The sequence below is a fragment of the Anopheles marshallii genome, chromosome 2 (genome assembly GCF_943734725.1).
Source record: "Anopheles marshallii chromosome 2, idAnoMarsDA_429_01, whole genome shotgun sequence".
NCBI lineage: Eukaryota > Metazoa > Arthropoda > Insecta > Diptera > Culicidae > Anopheles > Anopheles marshallii.
In genome coordinates this window covers 68913386-68933095 of record NC_071326.1, presented here as the reverse complement: position 1 = coordinate 68933095, position 19710 = coordinate 68913386, and the positions used below count along the sequence as shown (strand labels likewise).

The 19710-nt window shown below is 41.8% G+C and overlaps 1 protein-coding gene across 2 annotated transcripts in view; it reads right to left on the bottom strand.

Moving 5' to 3' along the window:
• Positions 1 to 19710, bottom strand: part of LOC128708092 (heterogeneous nuclear ribonucleoprotein L) — a 168661-nt gene that overhangs the window by 15190 nt on the left and 133761 nt on the right. For both annotated transcript variants that reach the window (XM_053803051.1, XM_053803050.1), the window contains 3 exons: positions 19007 to 19096; positions 14846 to 14914; positions 5891 to 5896 (listed from right to left, as the gene is read on the bottom strand). In XM_053803051.1, the coding sequence (XP_053659026.1) occupies positions 5891 to 5896; positions 14846 to 14914; positions 19007 to 19096 (165 nt within the window). The remainder of the gene's footprint in view (positions 1 to 5890; positions 5897 to 14845; positions 14915 to 19006; positions 19097 to 19710) is intronic.

Below are 19710 nucleotides of genomic sequence, written 5' to 3'. Positions count from 1 at the left end.
ATTTTATCATCATGATCATGTGACCACGAAAATTGGCCGCTCTCGCGTCTGCTAATGCGACGCGGATTTCCGCGGATTAGAACATGTTAATAAGTTCCCGTAGGAAGCAGAGGAAGGGCCCTAAAAAACTTTGCCCGCCCCTTAATCCGGGGGTAGTACAGCCGGAACCGTGCATTAAATTTGCGTAAAATCTTGGGTGCTTAAATCTGAAAGCCAATAGAGTTTTTCCGCTTTGTTGTTGCGTAGGGAAAGTGAACCCTCGTGCTGCTAATGCTGGCGCCCGCCGTTTTTAACACCGACACGGCCAACACGAGCAGTTGATAAAACGATCATAAAACAAGATAACACCTGGCGCATGTAACGGCACTCCCCCTGCCAGGAGTGAGTTCGTGGTATGAAATAATAAAACAGTAATGTTTCTTATGCTCAGGTATTCTGCTTTTGTTTCGTTGCAGCGTTACTTTCCTTTTTTTTTTTGAGGAAAACAGTCGGGAAAACAAAGTAACCCATCGTATCTCCTCAAACGCCGAGTGACACAATGAAATGTCACATTTTTGCATGTCCACAAAACAAAAAGAGAGAGAGCGCGCGTAAGCTTCGGTCACAGATTTAGGCACGGTGAATATAGAAAGGTGTGAAAAACTTTTCCCGACACCGTGTTTTCCTTTTGGTGAGTTTATTAGTACCCGGTGTCACACAGCGCGGGAAAACTTTCCATTCCACCGTAGATATAATTTTGTGTAAAATTTACTTTCTTTCCTCTCTCTCTCTTTCTCTCTCGCATTGATCCTAAGTACAGTCGATCCTGCAGTCGAGTTTGTACCCGACACCGGGCAGAGTTTTCAATCCGGTTTTCAAATTGCTTCTAGAGCACTTTTTTGTAGTTCAAAGTTTTGGGGGAAAGAAGTACAAAAAAAAAGACAAGTATTCCCAGTGAGTAAGGTAGGGTAGTGCAAAACTTGACCCTCGTCGTCTTTGGTGACTGATAAAAAGATATCTGGGAGCGGGAACAAAATGACGTTGCTTTTGCAAAGTCCTTTTTTTTCTCGAAAGAATACGACTTTATTCACGATCTCGTTGGATTACCTGGCTTTACAAGTTGCAGTGCATGGGTACGTCCGTATCGAACGGCCAGGGAAAAAAAGATTCTTTTCGCAATTTGTCAGGTGATTGGAAGCATTATGTAAACCAAACTACGTATTTTACAAGAGGAAGAAACTTTCATAACTTCAACCGGAGTTACAGTTTTGACTTTTAAAAGTGTAGGGAGGCAATACAGTTGGGGCATGTACAAATTTAGATTGCATCTGATACAAATTTATAGTGATTCAACAGCAAAAAATTGCCATAATTGGAGTGACATTTTAACAAAACTCGTTGTTAAGCTTAATAATTTTAAATAAAGTATGAATAATCGAATGAAGGCAGAGCCATAATGTTAAACTAAGTGATTTTTAAACACATTTTTCATTGAAAATTGTAAATGTGTAAACCTGCTATTGAAAATACGGCTTAACAAATAACCATCAAAGGTAGTTTTCAGAAAAATCAAAAGAATTGCCATTTCAAGCATCTTCATCGTTTCTTCATAAAAGAAAAAAGAATTATAATGCATTACTTGAAAACTCGACCATTTCCGTGCTCTTCGTGCTCGATTTTTCCGGGATTTCCGGAATCAAACCACTTGATTGAAGACGGGGTAAAGTTATCATCCATCCGTCAAGCCGAGCAGCACAACAATCCGACATTTGAACCCCTTCAGCCATCAATCAAACGCGATGAAAAAAAAAAGTACTTCACAGCATGTTTTGCTGTTTCGGACAAACAAACAAGACTCGCAAAAGCACTTTTTCTTCTTTGTACATGAGTGTATGTGGGGACATACTCTATGTTGTCGATGAATTAAAACGACATCATAATCCGTCAGATAATGTTCATAAATCAAAATAAAATAAATGGTCATACGGTTTCTGTCGGTTTCGTACGGGTGTTTTTTTTTTTAAATATTTTGCTCCTTCCTTGGCGAGAGGGTTAACGGGGTTGGTGCTTTTAATAATCACCCGGGTGGAAATTGTGCAACGGCGTTCGATGCAACGCAACAACGCCACCACACCAGCTGGGGGGGGGGGGGCCCGGGCGAGTTCATCAGATTAAATTCATATAAATAAACATGTCCCGAGATGAATTATGAATTAAACTTTGCCATTCGCCTGGCACGCTGCTTTTTTGCAAAAACCACCGCACCGGTTTTCCCTTAAGTGAGATGGATGGAACTCCATCGGGATTCCCGACCGGGGTCGGAGGAAAATGTGTGTTCGGTTGTGCGAGACACAGGCGACGGTACGCGACGCACGAATGATGGCCCATGATGGATGCAAATTTCTTCCATCATTCGAGTGCAGCGCGATGTATCCGTACACCGGTTGAGTGGATCATATTTCGCGTCCGTGGCCTCACGGTCTTCCCGAACGGCCGCGGCAGGCAGAAACGTCACACCGTTGAGAGCACGGCGAACCACAACGTCTTCAAGATGATCGGTTGAAACAATTTCCGAGTGGAGTACATCGATCGGACGGGTAATTTGTTAGGTTCAACATTTCAACGTTTCTCGTACGGTCGTGGTTCGGGCCGCCAGGGTTTGAGAAATGGTGAAATACTATCGCACATTGATCAGCCGTACTGGTGCTGCTGCCGTTGCGTGTCGGCATTTTTCTCTTCTTCCACTGGTGTATTCATTAAATTTGTAACCGAATCCGAACACATTCGAGCCTGCGGCGTGTAGCGCGCGCATTTGATACGGAAAGTGACCCACTTTTCATGCGAGCGAAATGCTTTTACGTCTGCTGGTGGGATAATAAAGGTTCTGTTTATTTTCTATCGCTATCAGCACGCATCGCTTTCCCCAACGACAGCCAAACAAAAAAAAAGCCTCCACACAGAAATTCACCACACCATTATCATTACTATCCATAGCTTATTTTCTTCAAACCATTGCGGCCGACGAGTAAAATTGCCAAACGAACAAATTGCACACACTTAAAGGCTGGACTGTTGTACTTTCTTCAAGGGTAGCAGCTACTGCCTTCCCACAGGACAATATTTTTTCATCCCATTTTGTTTTTCTTGTTCGTCGCACCGAGATAAGTGATCCTAACGACGACAATAGCAAAACATCCACCCAGGTTCTCTGTCAGCCATTAGGCATTGACATACATTAACATAAAGCGGGCATTAAAATGAATGGCGAACCCTCCACACACAGACGTGGGCGTGGTTCGGTTAGAATTATTTCGTGCTTTTCCACCTCACAGAGCCTCACATAATGTTGTAATATGCTTACCAACACACCGGAGCGAGAGAAGGTTCTTACCACCCCCGGAGCAACGCGCACTCGAAACCACTCAATCAAACGTGCGAGTACGTAAGGAATACCTTTTCCGGCGTCGTAAGTGTTCCATACACTCACCGAACTCACGTACCCACTCACCGCAAGACGCATTTGACCCACTTGCTTTCGAGGGCATCTGCCGTGCAAGACACTGATAAGAACGAAAGAACAGACAACGGTGGGAAGATGCTGGTTTAATAAGAACAATATTCGACCGATTTCTGGTGGCTGTCAGTTTTGGGAAGCTGGAACGAAACGAACTAGAAGTGTTAGTGTTTCGAAAACATTTTTAAATGAAGCAATGCCCAGCCGACAAGGGCCACACAAAGTGCTATCACGTATTTTCGGGTAACTTTTGCTAGCCCCTTACGCACATGTTTCACAACCACACTGATCTCCATTGTTGATGTGTGTGTCTAGGAATGGCTTTTTTGTTGCTCGTTGTTGCAAATGTTTTGAGTGCGAAGCCCGTGTTGTGTTTCGTTTTCCAGCAAAGAACGCTTTGCTTTTTCTACAAGAAAACTAGCAAGGAGTTTGTTTTTCTTGTAGCCAGTGGTTTTCTCCATTCGAAGCTACCAGCAATCAGCAAATTGGTTCCGTGAAGATGGCTTTCATCTGACAAATATCACTGGTCCGGTAAACATAAACATTTGAAATAGATAGAGCCTTTTAAAGGTTGTCTAACTGGGTTGAGCTTACAAAGTGGTGTACGGTGGTTTAAGTTTGGGAAGATAAAAGGTTGAAAAAGCAATAGACAACACAATAGAGCAGGTATCAAATAGTGAATTATGTGAGGATATTCAATTTCAATTTCTTGTGGAATTTATATGGAAACGTTATGAAATATTTTAAGATTTTGTTTTGATATGATAATGGCCAATGCGAATTGTGTTATAAACTTCAAAACCAATGTTGATAATTAGCTACATTTTGCTTTAATACAAATACAATAATAAATAAAAATTTGTAATACAATACAAACTTATGGAATAATAAATTTATAAAATAATCCAAAAAATAACACTATATGTCTCATGAAATAAAATATTACACTATACTTTTATAATTTTTAAGTGTCTGAAAATTCATGTAGTATTAAAATTTGAATAGCTCATTGTAAGTTTCATAAGCAATTAAGTATTGTAACAATTCATTCAAAGTTTAATAATATGGTTTCTAGCATAGTCCCAAAGAGCACAGCATAAACACAATAAACGCAAAGTTGGGAAATTCACAACTGCCGCCTAGAAATTGAATTTCACCAAGCAACAAGATGAAGGCATGCGGATGAAGGTCCCAACTTTTCCCCCCAACAAACTCTTTCCGGCAAACGACAATGGCAGGGGAAAAACAGCTGTGAAGAACGGTCGCCGGTTTTTCTGTACGAATGATTGAATTATTCTGTACGACCGAATCGCCAACAGAAGAAAAACAAAAATGGTCCCATCGATGAGACATTTGCCGTCTGGCGTAAACTAGAAGCGTAGCGCAACGATTGCTGAGGTTAAATTTGTCCCCCGTCTAAAAAACGCCGGGGCACGGGATGGCTTCATCGCCGGGTCCCCACTTTGGAGCCCGCGGCAGAGAGCATCCCACACACCGTTGCACCAAGGCACGTACGAAATGAACCGTTAAGTTTTCCACAAAACAACAAAACAACCGGACCGCCGGGAAATCTTGCAGGCGGTGACGCGGAAGCACAAAAGGTCAAACACGCAAACGTGCTGTCGTCGACACGTTTTGGGGCTAAGGCTTCATTTCATTGATCCCAAACTGCCTTCCCCTTCTCACCACACGCGAAAACTACGGAACGAGCACGTGTTTCCGGTGCTTTGACTTTCGATATTGTATCGAAAAGTTTCCCCGGAACCGAGGGATGGGTTCAAGTGGTCGAAAAAGGGGGGGGAGAGGGGGACGTGGTGAAGGAAAATATTTTTCTCCCAAAAAGTGCCCAAAACACGGACTAGATGACAGAAAACTGATCAGGTACGATTGTGTGTGTGTGTGTGTGTGTGTGTGTGTGTGTGTGTGTGTGTGTGTGTGTGTGTGTGTGTGTGTGTGTGTGTGTGTAGGGGAACGAGAGTTCTCAGGGCGGGATAAATGGAAATTTGCATCAAAGTGCGCACATGACGCGTGTATGTGCCTGACGTACAGTCGGTTAGCCGCTGGCAATTGAAATTGAATAACCGAAGCATTGCAATCAGCAGCAACAGCAGTGGGCAAAATGGCGCACCGGAGGCTTTTATCGATTTAGGTTCGAAGATGACGGCCCAATACAGTTTTGGCACTGTTATGAAGCGAGGCTTGAGTCAATTGAATATGATGATTCCATTAATCCGTCCATTCCCGATTGCCAATAAAGGTGGGATTGGAATCTGTTTTAATAAACTGCATTCCCCGCAGACACCCGCACCACACGCGTCCGGGTGTGGTCGTTGAATATTTATGGTATAAATTTATAGCCGAATCTTCTTATCACAAAATTCGTTCACCGCACAACACCGAGTGCTAAATTACGGCACCAAACGTAGTGTGTATGTTTATTTATTTAAATTGTCCATCCGTTGGCAACATTTCGAAGCCGTTAATTTCCCCCCAATCTAAACCTAAGCTAATGCTGGCACCGAAGAGATACAAAGCGCAACGAGTATGTGCAACAAACGACATGCAAGAAATGTGTTGGTGGAAGAGCCCAGCAGGAACAATGGGTCCATTCTGTACCGTTTCCTTTCCCATTGCCAACCCAACATGCTTCATTTAGTCGCACACAGCTTAGGAGTCTTCTTGGCGCAATGAGCACCGAATTCGATGAAATACTAATACAACTCTCCCCCCGCCGATGGGAAGGCAAGGCAAGAAGTGATGAAAATTATGCTTTCGGCTGTTTCAGGCTTTGGACAACAAATGCACACCAGATCGTCTAGTGGCGCACCGAGAGAAATTCAACAAACAGTCGAGAACAGCACCAAAAAAAAAAAGAGACAGATGCATGCGATCGCTTAAACGTGCGCTATTGCGCGCATTGGAACCGGCGGTTGGTCATTTAATTGAATTTCCATTTTAACGACTTTCGACTGCCATCGTTAGAGTGGTTTTTGGTGGCTGTCAACCTGTCCCGGTGGCAATTGAAGTACACGGGCATACCAGGAAAAGCTTTCAACTGAAGAGCTGACAAAAGTGATGAGGTTCCTATACCAAGTCCACCGCCAAAAAAAAAAGAAAACTCTTAAAACGTTAAGTTCCGCTTACGAATGGAATGTACCGTCAAGCATCATATGTTACGACGTTAGTGGTGTACAAATGTTTGAAGTTATTATTTTCTTTCATTTTTGTTTTCAGCTTCAATTCTCCCATTTTAAGATCATTCAAACACTTCACCGAGTGGCGCCTGAAATTGTGTTTGTTTCTAGCGAATGGAAGTGGCTGCCAATGAGCTAAAATAATTTTACACTCCCGTAGAAAGCGTTCCGTGTCGGCGGCCAGCACTCTGGAAACTCTTTTACCGCCGTACAACCGATGGTGTGTCCCCGAGTGCGCATTATTTATTCGCACCCGAGTCGCGAGTGTGGCTATTGCCATTCTCCCGCTGCCAAAGGTTCGTTACTACGTGACAAAGTAACGGGGCCCTTCGTTCGGTTTTGTCGTCAGTCGCCTCCATTTCGCTTGATTTGATTAATTGTCGCCCAAGCGTAGCGAAACGTCAAAACGGGTTTAAAGGAAACGAAATTCTGTACCGGTAGGAACGAGGGGTGGAGGGGTGGGATATTCGGAATGAATCCTCTCCGCGCCTCTTGCGAGAAATTTTTGCAACAATGTCGCCTGACAGTTTCGCCCCTCCATCCCCCTCCATTGGATTTTTCTGCCTCCAACCACTCTCCAACCAAACAGAACAGAGAGAACGATAATCGTCGGGATGACACTTTTCACACTACGCAAGGGGTGCGAACTGTTGCCTTGTGTGTCTGTGTGTGTGTGCAGCTTTCTTCTACGCCGGTTGACGGAAAAGATTAATTATTCTCGATTACAAATTTGCCCTTCTGCATGCTGATGAGCAGAACAGTGATCGTGCCCGGATGGTGGAAATATTTCAGCATCCTTTCTAGTGCTTCTTCGGTCGGTACGCGTTGAAATATCATAACTCTTCCACTCGGCAAGACTTCGGTTTTATTTTAGCTTTTATTTTCGGTGTCATTTCCGATGGACGCCATCAAGGTTGTGCAGTATGTTTCAGTTGTTTACATGCGGTTAATGAAAGAAAAACATTTCTTCCGCTGGAAGGAAGTCGAGTTAATTGGGAATAAAACAATGGGTACTATGGGCCTGCAGGGCTGGCCAACTCTGCTGCGGGTAATTTTTAATCACTCTCATGCAGTATGAGGTACTATCAGATGAGATAAAAAACAGCTGCCAAAAGGGGTTGCTGTATGTATAATGTGTGAGTGTTTCGGAACAGTTTGCCTTCAGGATAATAAATGGCTCCAAATCAGCGCCGGTGGATGAAAATTTCATTATAAATTTGATGCTGTGTGGTACTATTTTTGTTGAAATAATTATGCCTACTAGCACCGTTGTGGTTTTTTGATTAGCAGTACTATACCCCATACCTGAAATACACGAAAGTTCGGTTCAGTATTTTGAAAGGTTATGCACCCAAACGGTCAAAACGAACGTCATTCAACACTCACGCCATTTGAATGCTCCAGTAGTTTCCAGTTATGAGTTCAAAAATATTCCTCACCTTCAGTCAACATCACACACGTGTCTTTATGCAGCGCTTTCATCGGTTCAACACAAGCGACCAGGCGTCTCCACTTTCAACACAAGCGACCAGGCGTCTCCACTTTCAGCATGAATGACCAGGCGTCTCCACTTTCAACACGACTGTCCAACCGTATCCATCGGAAAACCTCCTTTCCTACCCTGCCTCCCACACACAGGGAGCATGATTAATCGCAGGCGACATTCCGTCCCGAAATGGTCACGGTACAGTTGGTAGCGCTAGGCACCGGCCGCCACAACATTCCTGGACACACAATTTTTGCACTAATTAGTGCACACCGGTGTAGAGTGTCGTGCGATGGCGCGGTAACGGCGATGATTGTCATGGTGCGTTATCGTACGCGGTTGAGAAATATTTGCACACACATACACGCACGTCGAGCAAAAGGCCCGGTGCAGCTGTGATGCGAGTGTTGATGCATGTCAGCGTTGGTGGAAAGAAGCAACGCAGCACAGAGGCGATGAGTAATTACGGACTAATCTAGAAAAATGTAACCATCCGAAACGTGAAATTAATCACATTAATAACAGTTCAATGCGTTCTCTGGTGCTCTGCCTTTGTGTGTGTATTTTATGTGAATATTGGATGGAAAAAAAACATTACCAATCATAAAAAGTTTTCGGTTCGTTTACCATGAATTCAGCATAATGCAAAGCGAACAAAACGATACATAAATAACGCATTCCATCCCATGCGGTGGTTTGTTTTGGCGCTCAGATGAACCAGTTTCCTTACCAACTACGGTGGCTTTGACACTAATCCTACAAGCGTTACAAATGGAGTTACACTAACGGGATTACGGTGCAGCATAAAAAAGGGAACCGATTTTCCACTTCGTTGCTCATTTCACTGCATGGTAACATGCGGTGGATTATTTCTGAGGAAAAACAAAAAAACTCCCAACAAGGGACATCCATGAAAGATGAAGTTTTCTTCAATGTGCTTAAAATTAAATGTTACAGAGAAACCCAATTGTCCTATTACCAATTACGCTATGCAGCGCACTGTGTGATCCGGGTTGATAAACATATCGTTTGAGCACACATTTCAGATTAGTGTTTGTTGATGTTCATATCATCCGGCAGTTGCTTTTAAGTTGCATGCAAGAAAAGCACTGTTCAAAAGGATTTGTATGTCCATTTTCTTTCGCTTTAGCTTCTCCATTGGAACAGAGCAACGTTGTCGAAACGATGTCAAGTGTAAACCAATGAAATATTCAATAATATGCATTGGGACGTATATCGTCTTCATGCTGCCGCTGTTATTTCACCCCGTACTGAGATAATTGAATCGGGTGATGGTGAGCCTTCGCGGGGTATAAGTCGGGCAGCAGCATTGTTGCGATATGTTGAATTATTTTATTCCTTCGCTCGGCTGCTGTCCTGTGAATTCCCTGTTCGAAGTAGAATCACATTCACCCATTTGAACAGAACATGCCTCGGAAAGGAAGGATACAGCAGGCAAAGATGTAGCCAAATGGGTAGGAAAAAGCAAACTAACGTTTCCATTTAAGTTCCATACCTGTCGATCGGGCTTAACCATCTGTCCCCGAGGCGGTCCGATAGATTGGCCTACGTATAGTAGCATTCTTCCAAGTGTCTTACACCTTCTCCGTTGCATACTATGTAGTTGTGTAAAGATCGCTACATTTCACCCGCTCCAAAACCCGGAACAAACAGGGCGGTGCGCCGGAAGTTAAATTTGTCCTACCCAAGAAGACAAGCGGAACGGCGGGTGAACATGTGCGAGGGAAACAACAAATGTGGGAGCGTTTTCTTGAATTTCTCGTCTATTTCCGCCATGCTCAACACCCGGGCGGGAAAGAGATGCAGGGCTGGGTGGAATTTTAAGCACGCTTTGAAGGCATTCCAAATCCTAAAGTGTGGCACGAGAATGGCAACCTTGTCCAATGGAATTGTGGACGGGGAATGTCGGCATGAGCGCACTGGGAAAACGCAGCGGAGGTGAGTTAGAGCAGATGATGGGCAGATTTAATTTAGTAGCAAATGCATGAGCACATTCGTCCAGACACTGCGCCTTACCCATGCTGTATGTATCGGCGTACTTGTTTCGAGGGATTTGCATGATTACGGAACAACGGACGGTATGGGACAGGGGAGTGGTGGTGGTCTATTCACGTTGTTTGATTAAAATACCGCCATATGAGCTTATATGTTATGGAAGGATTTACTTTCCACCGGAAGCTTTACATGTTGATGATTTATGCATGAAATATCTGTTATCTACGAGCGAGTACGTAACGATGGCAGTAATGTTATACAGAACTTTTCAGGTTTTTGCTCAATATGGTGTTATGATAACTAATAGGATATATTAATATTAATAATAAAAAAGTTATGCAACCACCATTTTAAATAACATTTATTAAAACACGTATTTTAATTAATGTTAATGCTCTTAATTGGAGAGTTCCATACGTTACAGATGCGCACGTAAAATGATTAAATCCAAGAAATGGCCGTTGATAATCATGCATTCTTTTATTGAGAATTCTCCGCTCTTTTATGCATGAATTACACACGGAATGTGTTTCGCTTTTGCATTATGTTAAGCAGCGAAAAAGAAACCCGTAACGTGAAATTTAATCAGTTCAACTCATTGTTTATTGATTTAAGCGTTCGAAAATCAACACATTTCGAACGAACACTCACGCACACGGGATGAATTAAACGCGTTTTGTCTGCCAAATCTAGCCAGCATAATGCCATAAGCCCCCGCTCGGCTTTTGCGAATCGATGTTGTGATATGAAGCGTATAAATCTACCATATCATCGATATCGGTTGTGCTGTGGCATCGCGTAAGCCCACTTCCAGCCAAATCCATCATATTTATCACACCCATTCGGTAGCCCACTTGTGTACGGGCCCTCCCCCCACCCACTCTGATGGGCGCTTCCCTTTGATCCGAGTGGCTCGTAAATGAAGCTTGGAAGAAGAAAGCAAACCCTCATGATGAAGGCGAAGAAGATGATGATGGTTATGGATTTGTTTCGATACGGATCATCGGCCATCGTCGTGCGACTATCGAAAAGCCAATAAGAGACTGATGGTGCTGGCGCATTATTTATTATGAGTGGATTTTCCCTCTCCCTCTCTCCCTTTTCCTCGATTCCCAGAATTTTCGCGCGTTCCAGTGATCATCGATCGATCGTGGAAATGAAACATGGCCATGGTTGCGGAAACAATAAGGAAGCGAAATGAGGCCCAAATATGTTTCTTTTCACCCACGCTTCGCCCCATTCACCCACACAAAACGTAGGTTGAGATAATCTTTCATCATTCGGTGCGCTTTCGGCCGCTGGAGAATGTGTCTTGAAAATCAATAACAGCAGCAGGATCTTCTCAGATGCTGGTAGCGTTTGATTTGGCACTTTGTTATCGTTTGCCGCTGGGCTGGTGGCTTCTGTTTCTTATCGTGCTTTGATTGCTGAAAAAGCCGCGCAGAGTGACAGCAGCAGCAGCAAACGAAGACACAATTTTCCGCGCGTGTCTGATGGTGGCAGCAGTATTTTTTTCCAATATATTTCGACCATTCAATTTAGTAGCGCCTATGTCCCCGCGCTGCTCTCATTACAATCGGTCTGTTTCATTTGACGAACAAAACATTTTCGTTTCGCAATTCTCGTCAGCACCAGCAATGGGAAAATATTTCTTTCGTTGGTTGCGAAAAAAAATATAACACGGCTACACGCCGAAACCACTAATCGGATTTACCTTGTCCCTTTTAGAGGCGTGAAGCGTGACATATCATTACTCGGGCGGGTGAAAAGACCACCAAGCCCTTTGGGACCGGTGACAGGCGGCGGATTTGCTGGTGATAAGTTTCTGATTCAATTTCCCCCGTCCACGGCAACGAAAAGTAACTTGGGCGTAGCCAAAGTGTCCGCTAATGAGCCGGCCAAATGAACCGAAAGATTTTATAAATGCCCATTCCGTTCGAGTTCTACGTTCAAAAATAACCCGCCAGAGGTAGAGCCCTCCATTTAGCAGCGCAAATATCGTCCTTGAGATATGAAGGGCAAACAAGGGGCGAGGGACTTGATTGATAGATCGGTGGATCGGTCAATAAAATATAATTTTACTTGCTATTTTTCTCTCGTGCCACGCTCATCCCAGCGTAACGCACCAGCCAGCCAGTCAGTTTTGTGGGGCTTATGCAGCGGGCACGTGTGTGCCTTATCATTGGGCTCGTGTTTCACCGGGATGGATAAAGTTTTCCCATCTGGGAAAACTTTCAGCGAGCAAATTTTTGTGACGAGTGCGCGCGCCGAACTTTTCTATCAATCCGTTTCCGATCGAAGCGGATAGGGGGGATGTATTCGAGGAAATGGACTGCGGAGGGTTGTGCAATTTTCAGAGTGGTTCGCGATAATGATCCAACAGTTTTCAAGCGTAGTACTACAGAAAACTGTCAATTTCAAGGAGAAGATACAGTATGCATTTGAAGTGTTTTAGTTTTATTAGCTAATATTTTCGACCTATTCTGGTTTGCTGCAGAATACATAACATAACTCAAATTCAATGTAAATAATTCAAATATAAGTAATAATATAACAACTAATATGGATTAATTTATTTTACATTTAAAAGATTTACTATCGCAATAAAGTAGATAAACTGTGGAATTCGTGTATGCAACTTTGTAATTTTCGTAAAGACCTGTTGTATTTTTGTAAATACTGTTCGTGAAAAATGAATTCTGTTAAAATTAGTTGAATTGATACTACTTCAATAACTAACGATGCCACACAAAAAATACACTAAGGGAATTGATCTACACTGTCCTCCCTATCATTAATGATAATATTGTGGTACAGGTGCAAAAGAAGATACTGACACCTATTGCAGTGCTTAATTCCTTTGATTTGATGAATGAATGAATGAAAGAACTGGACGAATGAAGTAGATTATTCCGACGTTTTGGGCGATTCCGAATGGTTCCGAACGATTCCGACGATTCCAGGTGATTCCGGCGGTTCCGTATGATTCGGACGGCTCCGTACGATTCCAGGCGGTTCCAAACGGTCCTAACTGTTCTGAAAGGTACTTAGTTCCAAAAGTTTTTGGAATCGTTCAGAACCAACCCTGGTTTTTTGTCAATTGTGCCCATCACTAACGTATACATTAATAATGCTGGTTTTTGCAAACGTGATACTAAAAACCTTATCCAGCTGCTTTGGGTAATTTGTTCGCGTTGCAAACTTAAACTCTAGAATAAATCGTTAGGCCAGGGTCGTCCTGCGGATATATTAGTTGTCTGATCTTAACCCATAATGCGAAAAGATCTTTGACCCTGTCCGTTAACATTAACATAGATAAGATTGTTGAGATGTTGATTGACGAATTGAATTTGTTCTTAAAAATGCCATCGTTAATGATATAAATTTATCATTTAGGTTACCTCAAATCTGATTTACATGCTTGGAGATATCGATAATTTCTACACCACATTTTGAATTTTCTTCCAATCCCAAAGAAAAACGTGCCAGCGACAACTACATCAATTACATGCCGTACGTTTAAGAGTTCCGGAAAACATTATCGAAAAGATTTATCTGTCCCTGGCAAGAACGAAAGATGGCTTTAGCTTCGGCCGGATTTAACACTTTCAACGATCCAAGCCAACCGACCAACCAAAAAACCAAACCACAGCCAACATGTTCGGGCGACGAACAGCTTATCATGCCGCCGCAAGCCATGAGCGAAGAATCGGGTGCCAAAGTTCGGAAAAGTAAGCGAAAAGTGCACTAAACGCAAAACGGGGACACAGCTTATCGGTGTGCACATGGTGGTCAAGCGTTCTGGGGGCGGTGTGAGACCGGATCATGAGACAGACATGGGCAAGATATCATTCTCAAACTCCAGCTTCGCTACGTCCGACGCTGGTTGGAAATCATTCTTCAATGTTTAATCGAACGTAAAAATAATTGCCACAACTAGAATAATCCTACACCATGCGGTTCCCTCCCCGCATACGACATGGGTTAGTGATTTTCATCGAAGAAAGACTGAAGCAATATATCGATTCTTGCGTCCGAGTTTGGGTGGAAGAAAATTGAAACTATCTCACCGAATCGTGGAACGGTTTAGTTGCAAACCGGATTTGGTCCGAAACTAAGAAGCATAAGGAGGGTGAGCAACAAAAGAACCGGAGTGGAGTGTTTTAACTTTTCCAACTTTTCCACTCCACTGCATAAGAAGAACCGGCAGCGTCAGTGAGCGTAACTTCCGGTCGGATAGCGCGAACGTAAGTAAGTTCCGCGTAAAGATCCACTGCCATTTTTCGGATCGGTGATTAATTTTTTATGAAATGAAAACAACCAATTCTGGACCATCGCTGTGAATAACCGTATCCCGCGAGAGCAAGCAAACCGATCAATGAAAAATATTCCAAAAATGGAACACAAATGTGGGAATGTTTTTAGAACAAAGTCTTCAATCAAGACGGCAAAAAAAACAAACTTTCGCTTGTAGTGAAACGTGACTTAAACTTTTAGCACACCGGAAATTCAGCCTGCCGGAAGCCGCGGAACGAAAGTATTATCCGGCATCAAGCTGGCCGTAAACGTTTGATTTGGACAGGAATTAATGGGGGATGGCTACTACATGATTTCGGGGGAGGAAGAATGGGCACTACGGGACAGGATGTTACTTACTTGAGCGGGTCCCTTGAGTAGGTTGAGAGTACTCGTTGTAGGGTGTATGTGATGGTGAAAGGTACTTACCTGAAAGCAAAGCAAGAAAAAGTAAAAAATAATAATTGTCAACATACATAAAAAGAAGAAAACACAACATAAAAAAACAACGCCACAAGCACATTCACAGTGCGTGCGTGCAAGCCAATAAACATTTGAGCGATTGCAGGCGGAAGCGAAGCGGAAACAGAACGGTGGAAAAATAAAAAGATAAATGAAAAGAATCATCAAGGGTTAAGGAATGTGAAAATGGAACACACATGACAATAAAAACACTTTTTTTTTGTTTTTTTTCCCGCTATTTGGTGCTGGTACGGAAATGGAATTTCAATCCGGTTCGTGTAAAATGTGTTTGAGCCTTTTCTGGGGAATGAAAATTGCAGTTGAAACGATTGCGAGGGAAAACCGACGGTGGGAAGGAGCTTTCTGTGGAGATTTCAATTCATTATTCGACGGTAAAGCTGGCTGGGTTGGGTGAGATCCGATTAAAGCAATCAATGCATGGTGAATTAAAAGCTTACGGGAGGCAGTACAGCTCAGTTCAAAGCGTGCGGAAGTAAATGAAGTTATAAAGCTATTGTAAATATGACTGATACGAAATAAAAGAGAACGAAAAATGAGTGGATATCAAAAAGTTGTAAAAATGTTCATTTATATTCTAGAAATATTAAAAGTACACATGAAATAAAAAATAAAATAACCTTCGTTTTATCAGAGTAAGTCAAAATCATTCACAGCAAAATGATAACCTATCGAAAGTGAGATGCAAATTTTTCATCTCATTTTCAGCATCTGCTTTATGCAGCACACCGTCTTCCGTGACTGCAACTTCAAAGCGCAAATGCAGCGGAACATCGTTAAGAAAGCATTCGTCTGCAATCAGACAAAACCGCCTCTAGGTGTGCTTGATTTTCTGCCGCAAGCCATTTCACATACGTGAAACAGTGAAAGTCAATAAGCAACAGCATATACTTTGTGATTGTGAATTTCAATTCAGATCGAATCTGCTTCAGAAGTAGCTTCATTTTGCAGTGTGAATCGAATACGTGTGATTGCAGACAAATTTATGAAGCGGAACGAGTATCGTAAAAGTAAAAGAAATCATTATAGTTTTCACTTATAAAACTCTTTTATGAAGGTATGTATGTTAAAAAAATCTTGCTAGCACCGAATACGAAAATTTAACATTATCGACATTATTAAAACGCAAACATTATTGCGAATATTGTATTGCTCTAACTGTAATGCAACAAAAACTGGTCGGTGTAGGTATGTATGCATTTTAAATTGGATCTTATTATGGTGACATAAAGTTAAATTAATATCATACATATCAACGAATAAATTAATTGAATATTTAAATATCTTGAGTACAACGCAGGGCGATAAACTTAATTATTACAAATTTTCATGTGGAACAATCTGGCCATATTGATAAGTTAAATTATATTGTAAAAAAAAAACATTATGAATAATAGTTTAATTTAACGATAAGTACTCATTTATGTTTGATAAATAATAAACAATTTAGAAGCCTTAGACAGACAGCCAAACTTGCAAATATCATGCTATTTGAAGAGCTTTGCTTAGCATGGCATTCAATACAAAATTGTTCATGAATTCACTAAATACTTTCCATGCTATTAGTGGGTTTATAGCAGTTACAATGATTGTTATTTCCTCGGTACTTAGTACATTTAGTGCAATGTACACTTCTTTGTTTAGAGAGATGTGTACCGAAAGACATAAAAGGGGTCAAATCACCACCTGGGGTGTGTTGCACCTCTACCATCCAAATGAATAATCGATTGCAAGATACTAATTTTCCATCCTGCTACACACACCCGATACATTCCAGAACAGAATGCAACAGCGAATATTTGGGATTATAATTTAAATTGACATAATACACATTGTTTGCGTTTCGTGCATCGTGCGAAACCCTTCGCTTCGTCAAACAAAAACCAACCCGGGAAATTAATGCCCGGCCGAATCGGATGGTGTTAATTAGATTGTCAAAATGGCCGACGGTCACCCATTTTGCAGCTGTGTGCAACAGGGTGACGATTGGTGGGGTGGTGCGGCGTCACGACAAAATCACCCGGAATGGGTCTGGTGGTCGGTGGCCGGTTTGATTGACAAATGGTGAACGGATGGTGGAGACACCCTGAGAACCCGAACAACGTGGACCGGTCTGTCAACTGTCACGAGAGCACATACATATACACCCATGTACGGTGGTGTGCGTGAGTGTCACAGGGTTTTAGCGTCACTTTCTCGAGGCTACAGTAGCCTTATAATTCAATCATTTCCATCACCATCAGTGGTGGCCTTGTGGCGTCATTGTACGTACGTACGCAAATCCTTCCGGTCTCCTGCGACGCATCATTGCAGGGCAGAAGCATGTGTGTGTGTGTGTATGTGTGTTTGATTGACAGCTGCTGTCACGTTGATCAACTGCATTCCGAAGCACCAGCAAAATGGCCTCGCTTTTCAGTTAAACGCTCGAAGCATACGGCTTATCGCGTGCCAATTGGATTGATGTTTTGAGTAGAAAAAAGGCCTAAGAGGACAGGCATAGGTACATCGAGAGTTGATTCGTTATCGTTCTTTTTAATCGACAACTGACGTTTTATTGACGTAGTAATTTAACACAACCGAGGTTTCTAGAGCATTTGAGCCTTGCTATTTATTTTAAGGAAAGAATACATAACATTTCATTATTAACGTAATGATTCGATTCATTAAAAATATAAATATTTGTTTGCTAGTAAACCCTACAGTTTTCAGAAGTTTGTGTTAAAATAACTTAATAAACAATAATCAATTACGATTAATAAATGTTACCAATCGAAAATAATATTGAAACATTATATCTGCAAAATGAATGCTGATTTGCGATTTGCAGATTCTCTGGCATTAAATCAAATGATTAGCACAAAAAAAAACACCCGCAAAATTAGGCGTTGAACATTCAAGCTACATCGCAATTCTATCCAATAGGCTCTAAAACAGGTTCTAAAGCCGCCAATCCTCTCACTTTGCCGGTGAATACAAGTTAATACGCAGAAAAAAGTAAACCAGTTCACGGTAGGCGTGTTATGGGGTTAGAAAACAAAAACCCTCTGGTACTAACTAACGCCTACGCCCAAGAATTCACTGCGACATGTTACATTTCCTAGTACGGGCACTGCTCGTTCAAAGCAGCTTTTCGAAGTGGAGCTTTACTTTTACTTTCGGAGAACTAAGGTTGTCAAGCAAGTGTTGGCGATAGTTGTTCATTCGCTGGAAGCGATAAAAGCCAGTTTTGTTGAAGTGGACTATCACACTGAATGATCTCAAAGCAGCAAAATGGGTAACATAAATAAATGTACGATGTTATTGGAGTAAGGCGAGGGTATCCAAGATGAATTCGCCTATTTACACAGCATCCAAGAATTTTGGACCGCATTAAAGTATTAGGTTCATTAATTCTAATGTGCTATGAACATCATTTCTTTGTTATAATATCTCCTAATTTATGTTATAAAGTAAAGAGATAAAAAGAGCATCACCCCACGTAAAAATCAGCTAAAATGTTTCCTAGACTTCACAAATTTTTACATCGTCGTGTTCTGGAGCAGAGCGTCAGACGCAATGCTTAAAGAAATCATAATGATCGGTTTGCTACCAGTACCCAAAACACAAAGCAGTCAAAAGCTTACAGTGCAGCGTATAGTTTAAAAGCGTAGAATAAAAATAAAGAAAGATAGATATAGATAGAGAGGAAAAAGAGGAGTATAGGTTAAGAAAATGAGTTTGATGATAAGATGAGCAAAGCTTATAAAGGGGAATGATTATTATTGGTAACTAAAAGTATCTATTATTGTGTTGAAAATCAAACCAGAATACAAAAATAACGCATATCTAATAAAAGATTACAAAAACAACCGAAACCAAAACAAAATAATAATAATTAGAGCACTAACTCGATATAAAACGCTATCACCCTCAAATGGATCACTTTACACAACACATAGAACACACACTACACCCGCTCAAACTAGAGAGTGAGAGGAACAAAAACTAACCTAAAAAGAGAAGCTAACGGAAAGGGTAATCAAACAGCAAAACTCTACTCACTGTACGGCTGCGGTCGTCCACCGAAGAGCGTTGGATCCTGGAGCAGGGGCGAGCGTCCATTACCGACCTCCTTGACTGTGGTGGCAGCTACTTTTGGTTGAGCGTGTGTTTGCGTGTATGTATTGTTTTTTGGATAACGTTTGATCATTTGGCCGTAGCGCGATGGTAGTGATGGTATATTGGCGGAAGTAGTGAACAGTACAATTGCGTTGATATGTATTTCGAGTGCATATTGTATTTACCGTACGAATGTGTGTGTTTGTTTGTATGTGTGTGTTTGTTTCATTTGTCATGTGTTTTTGTTGTTGGAGTATGGGTTCATATGAAGTTTTATGCAATTTCCAAATGACGGAACAGAATTTCCCCCAAAACAGCAGGGTACGACACCCATTTAATCGGGGAGGTATTTGCATTTGAGTAAGTAGGTTTAATTAGATTACACAAATTGTTTCGTTGAAGAATGGAAAGTTTTAGACGAAACGTTTCAACAGGGAAGCGTATCGGTTCAAGTTGTTTCGTTGGCAGTATAAGTTTTTGGTATGGTAGTAGTACAATTGTAGCAAACACAACGAATATTTGTTTGTTTAATTGGCAGCGAGAGAGATATATTGGATTGGATTTTTGATTTGATTTATATATTTATAGTTTTTTTTGGCAGAACATACACAACGGAAACGGTAATGAAAAAAGAAAGAAAAGCAGAA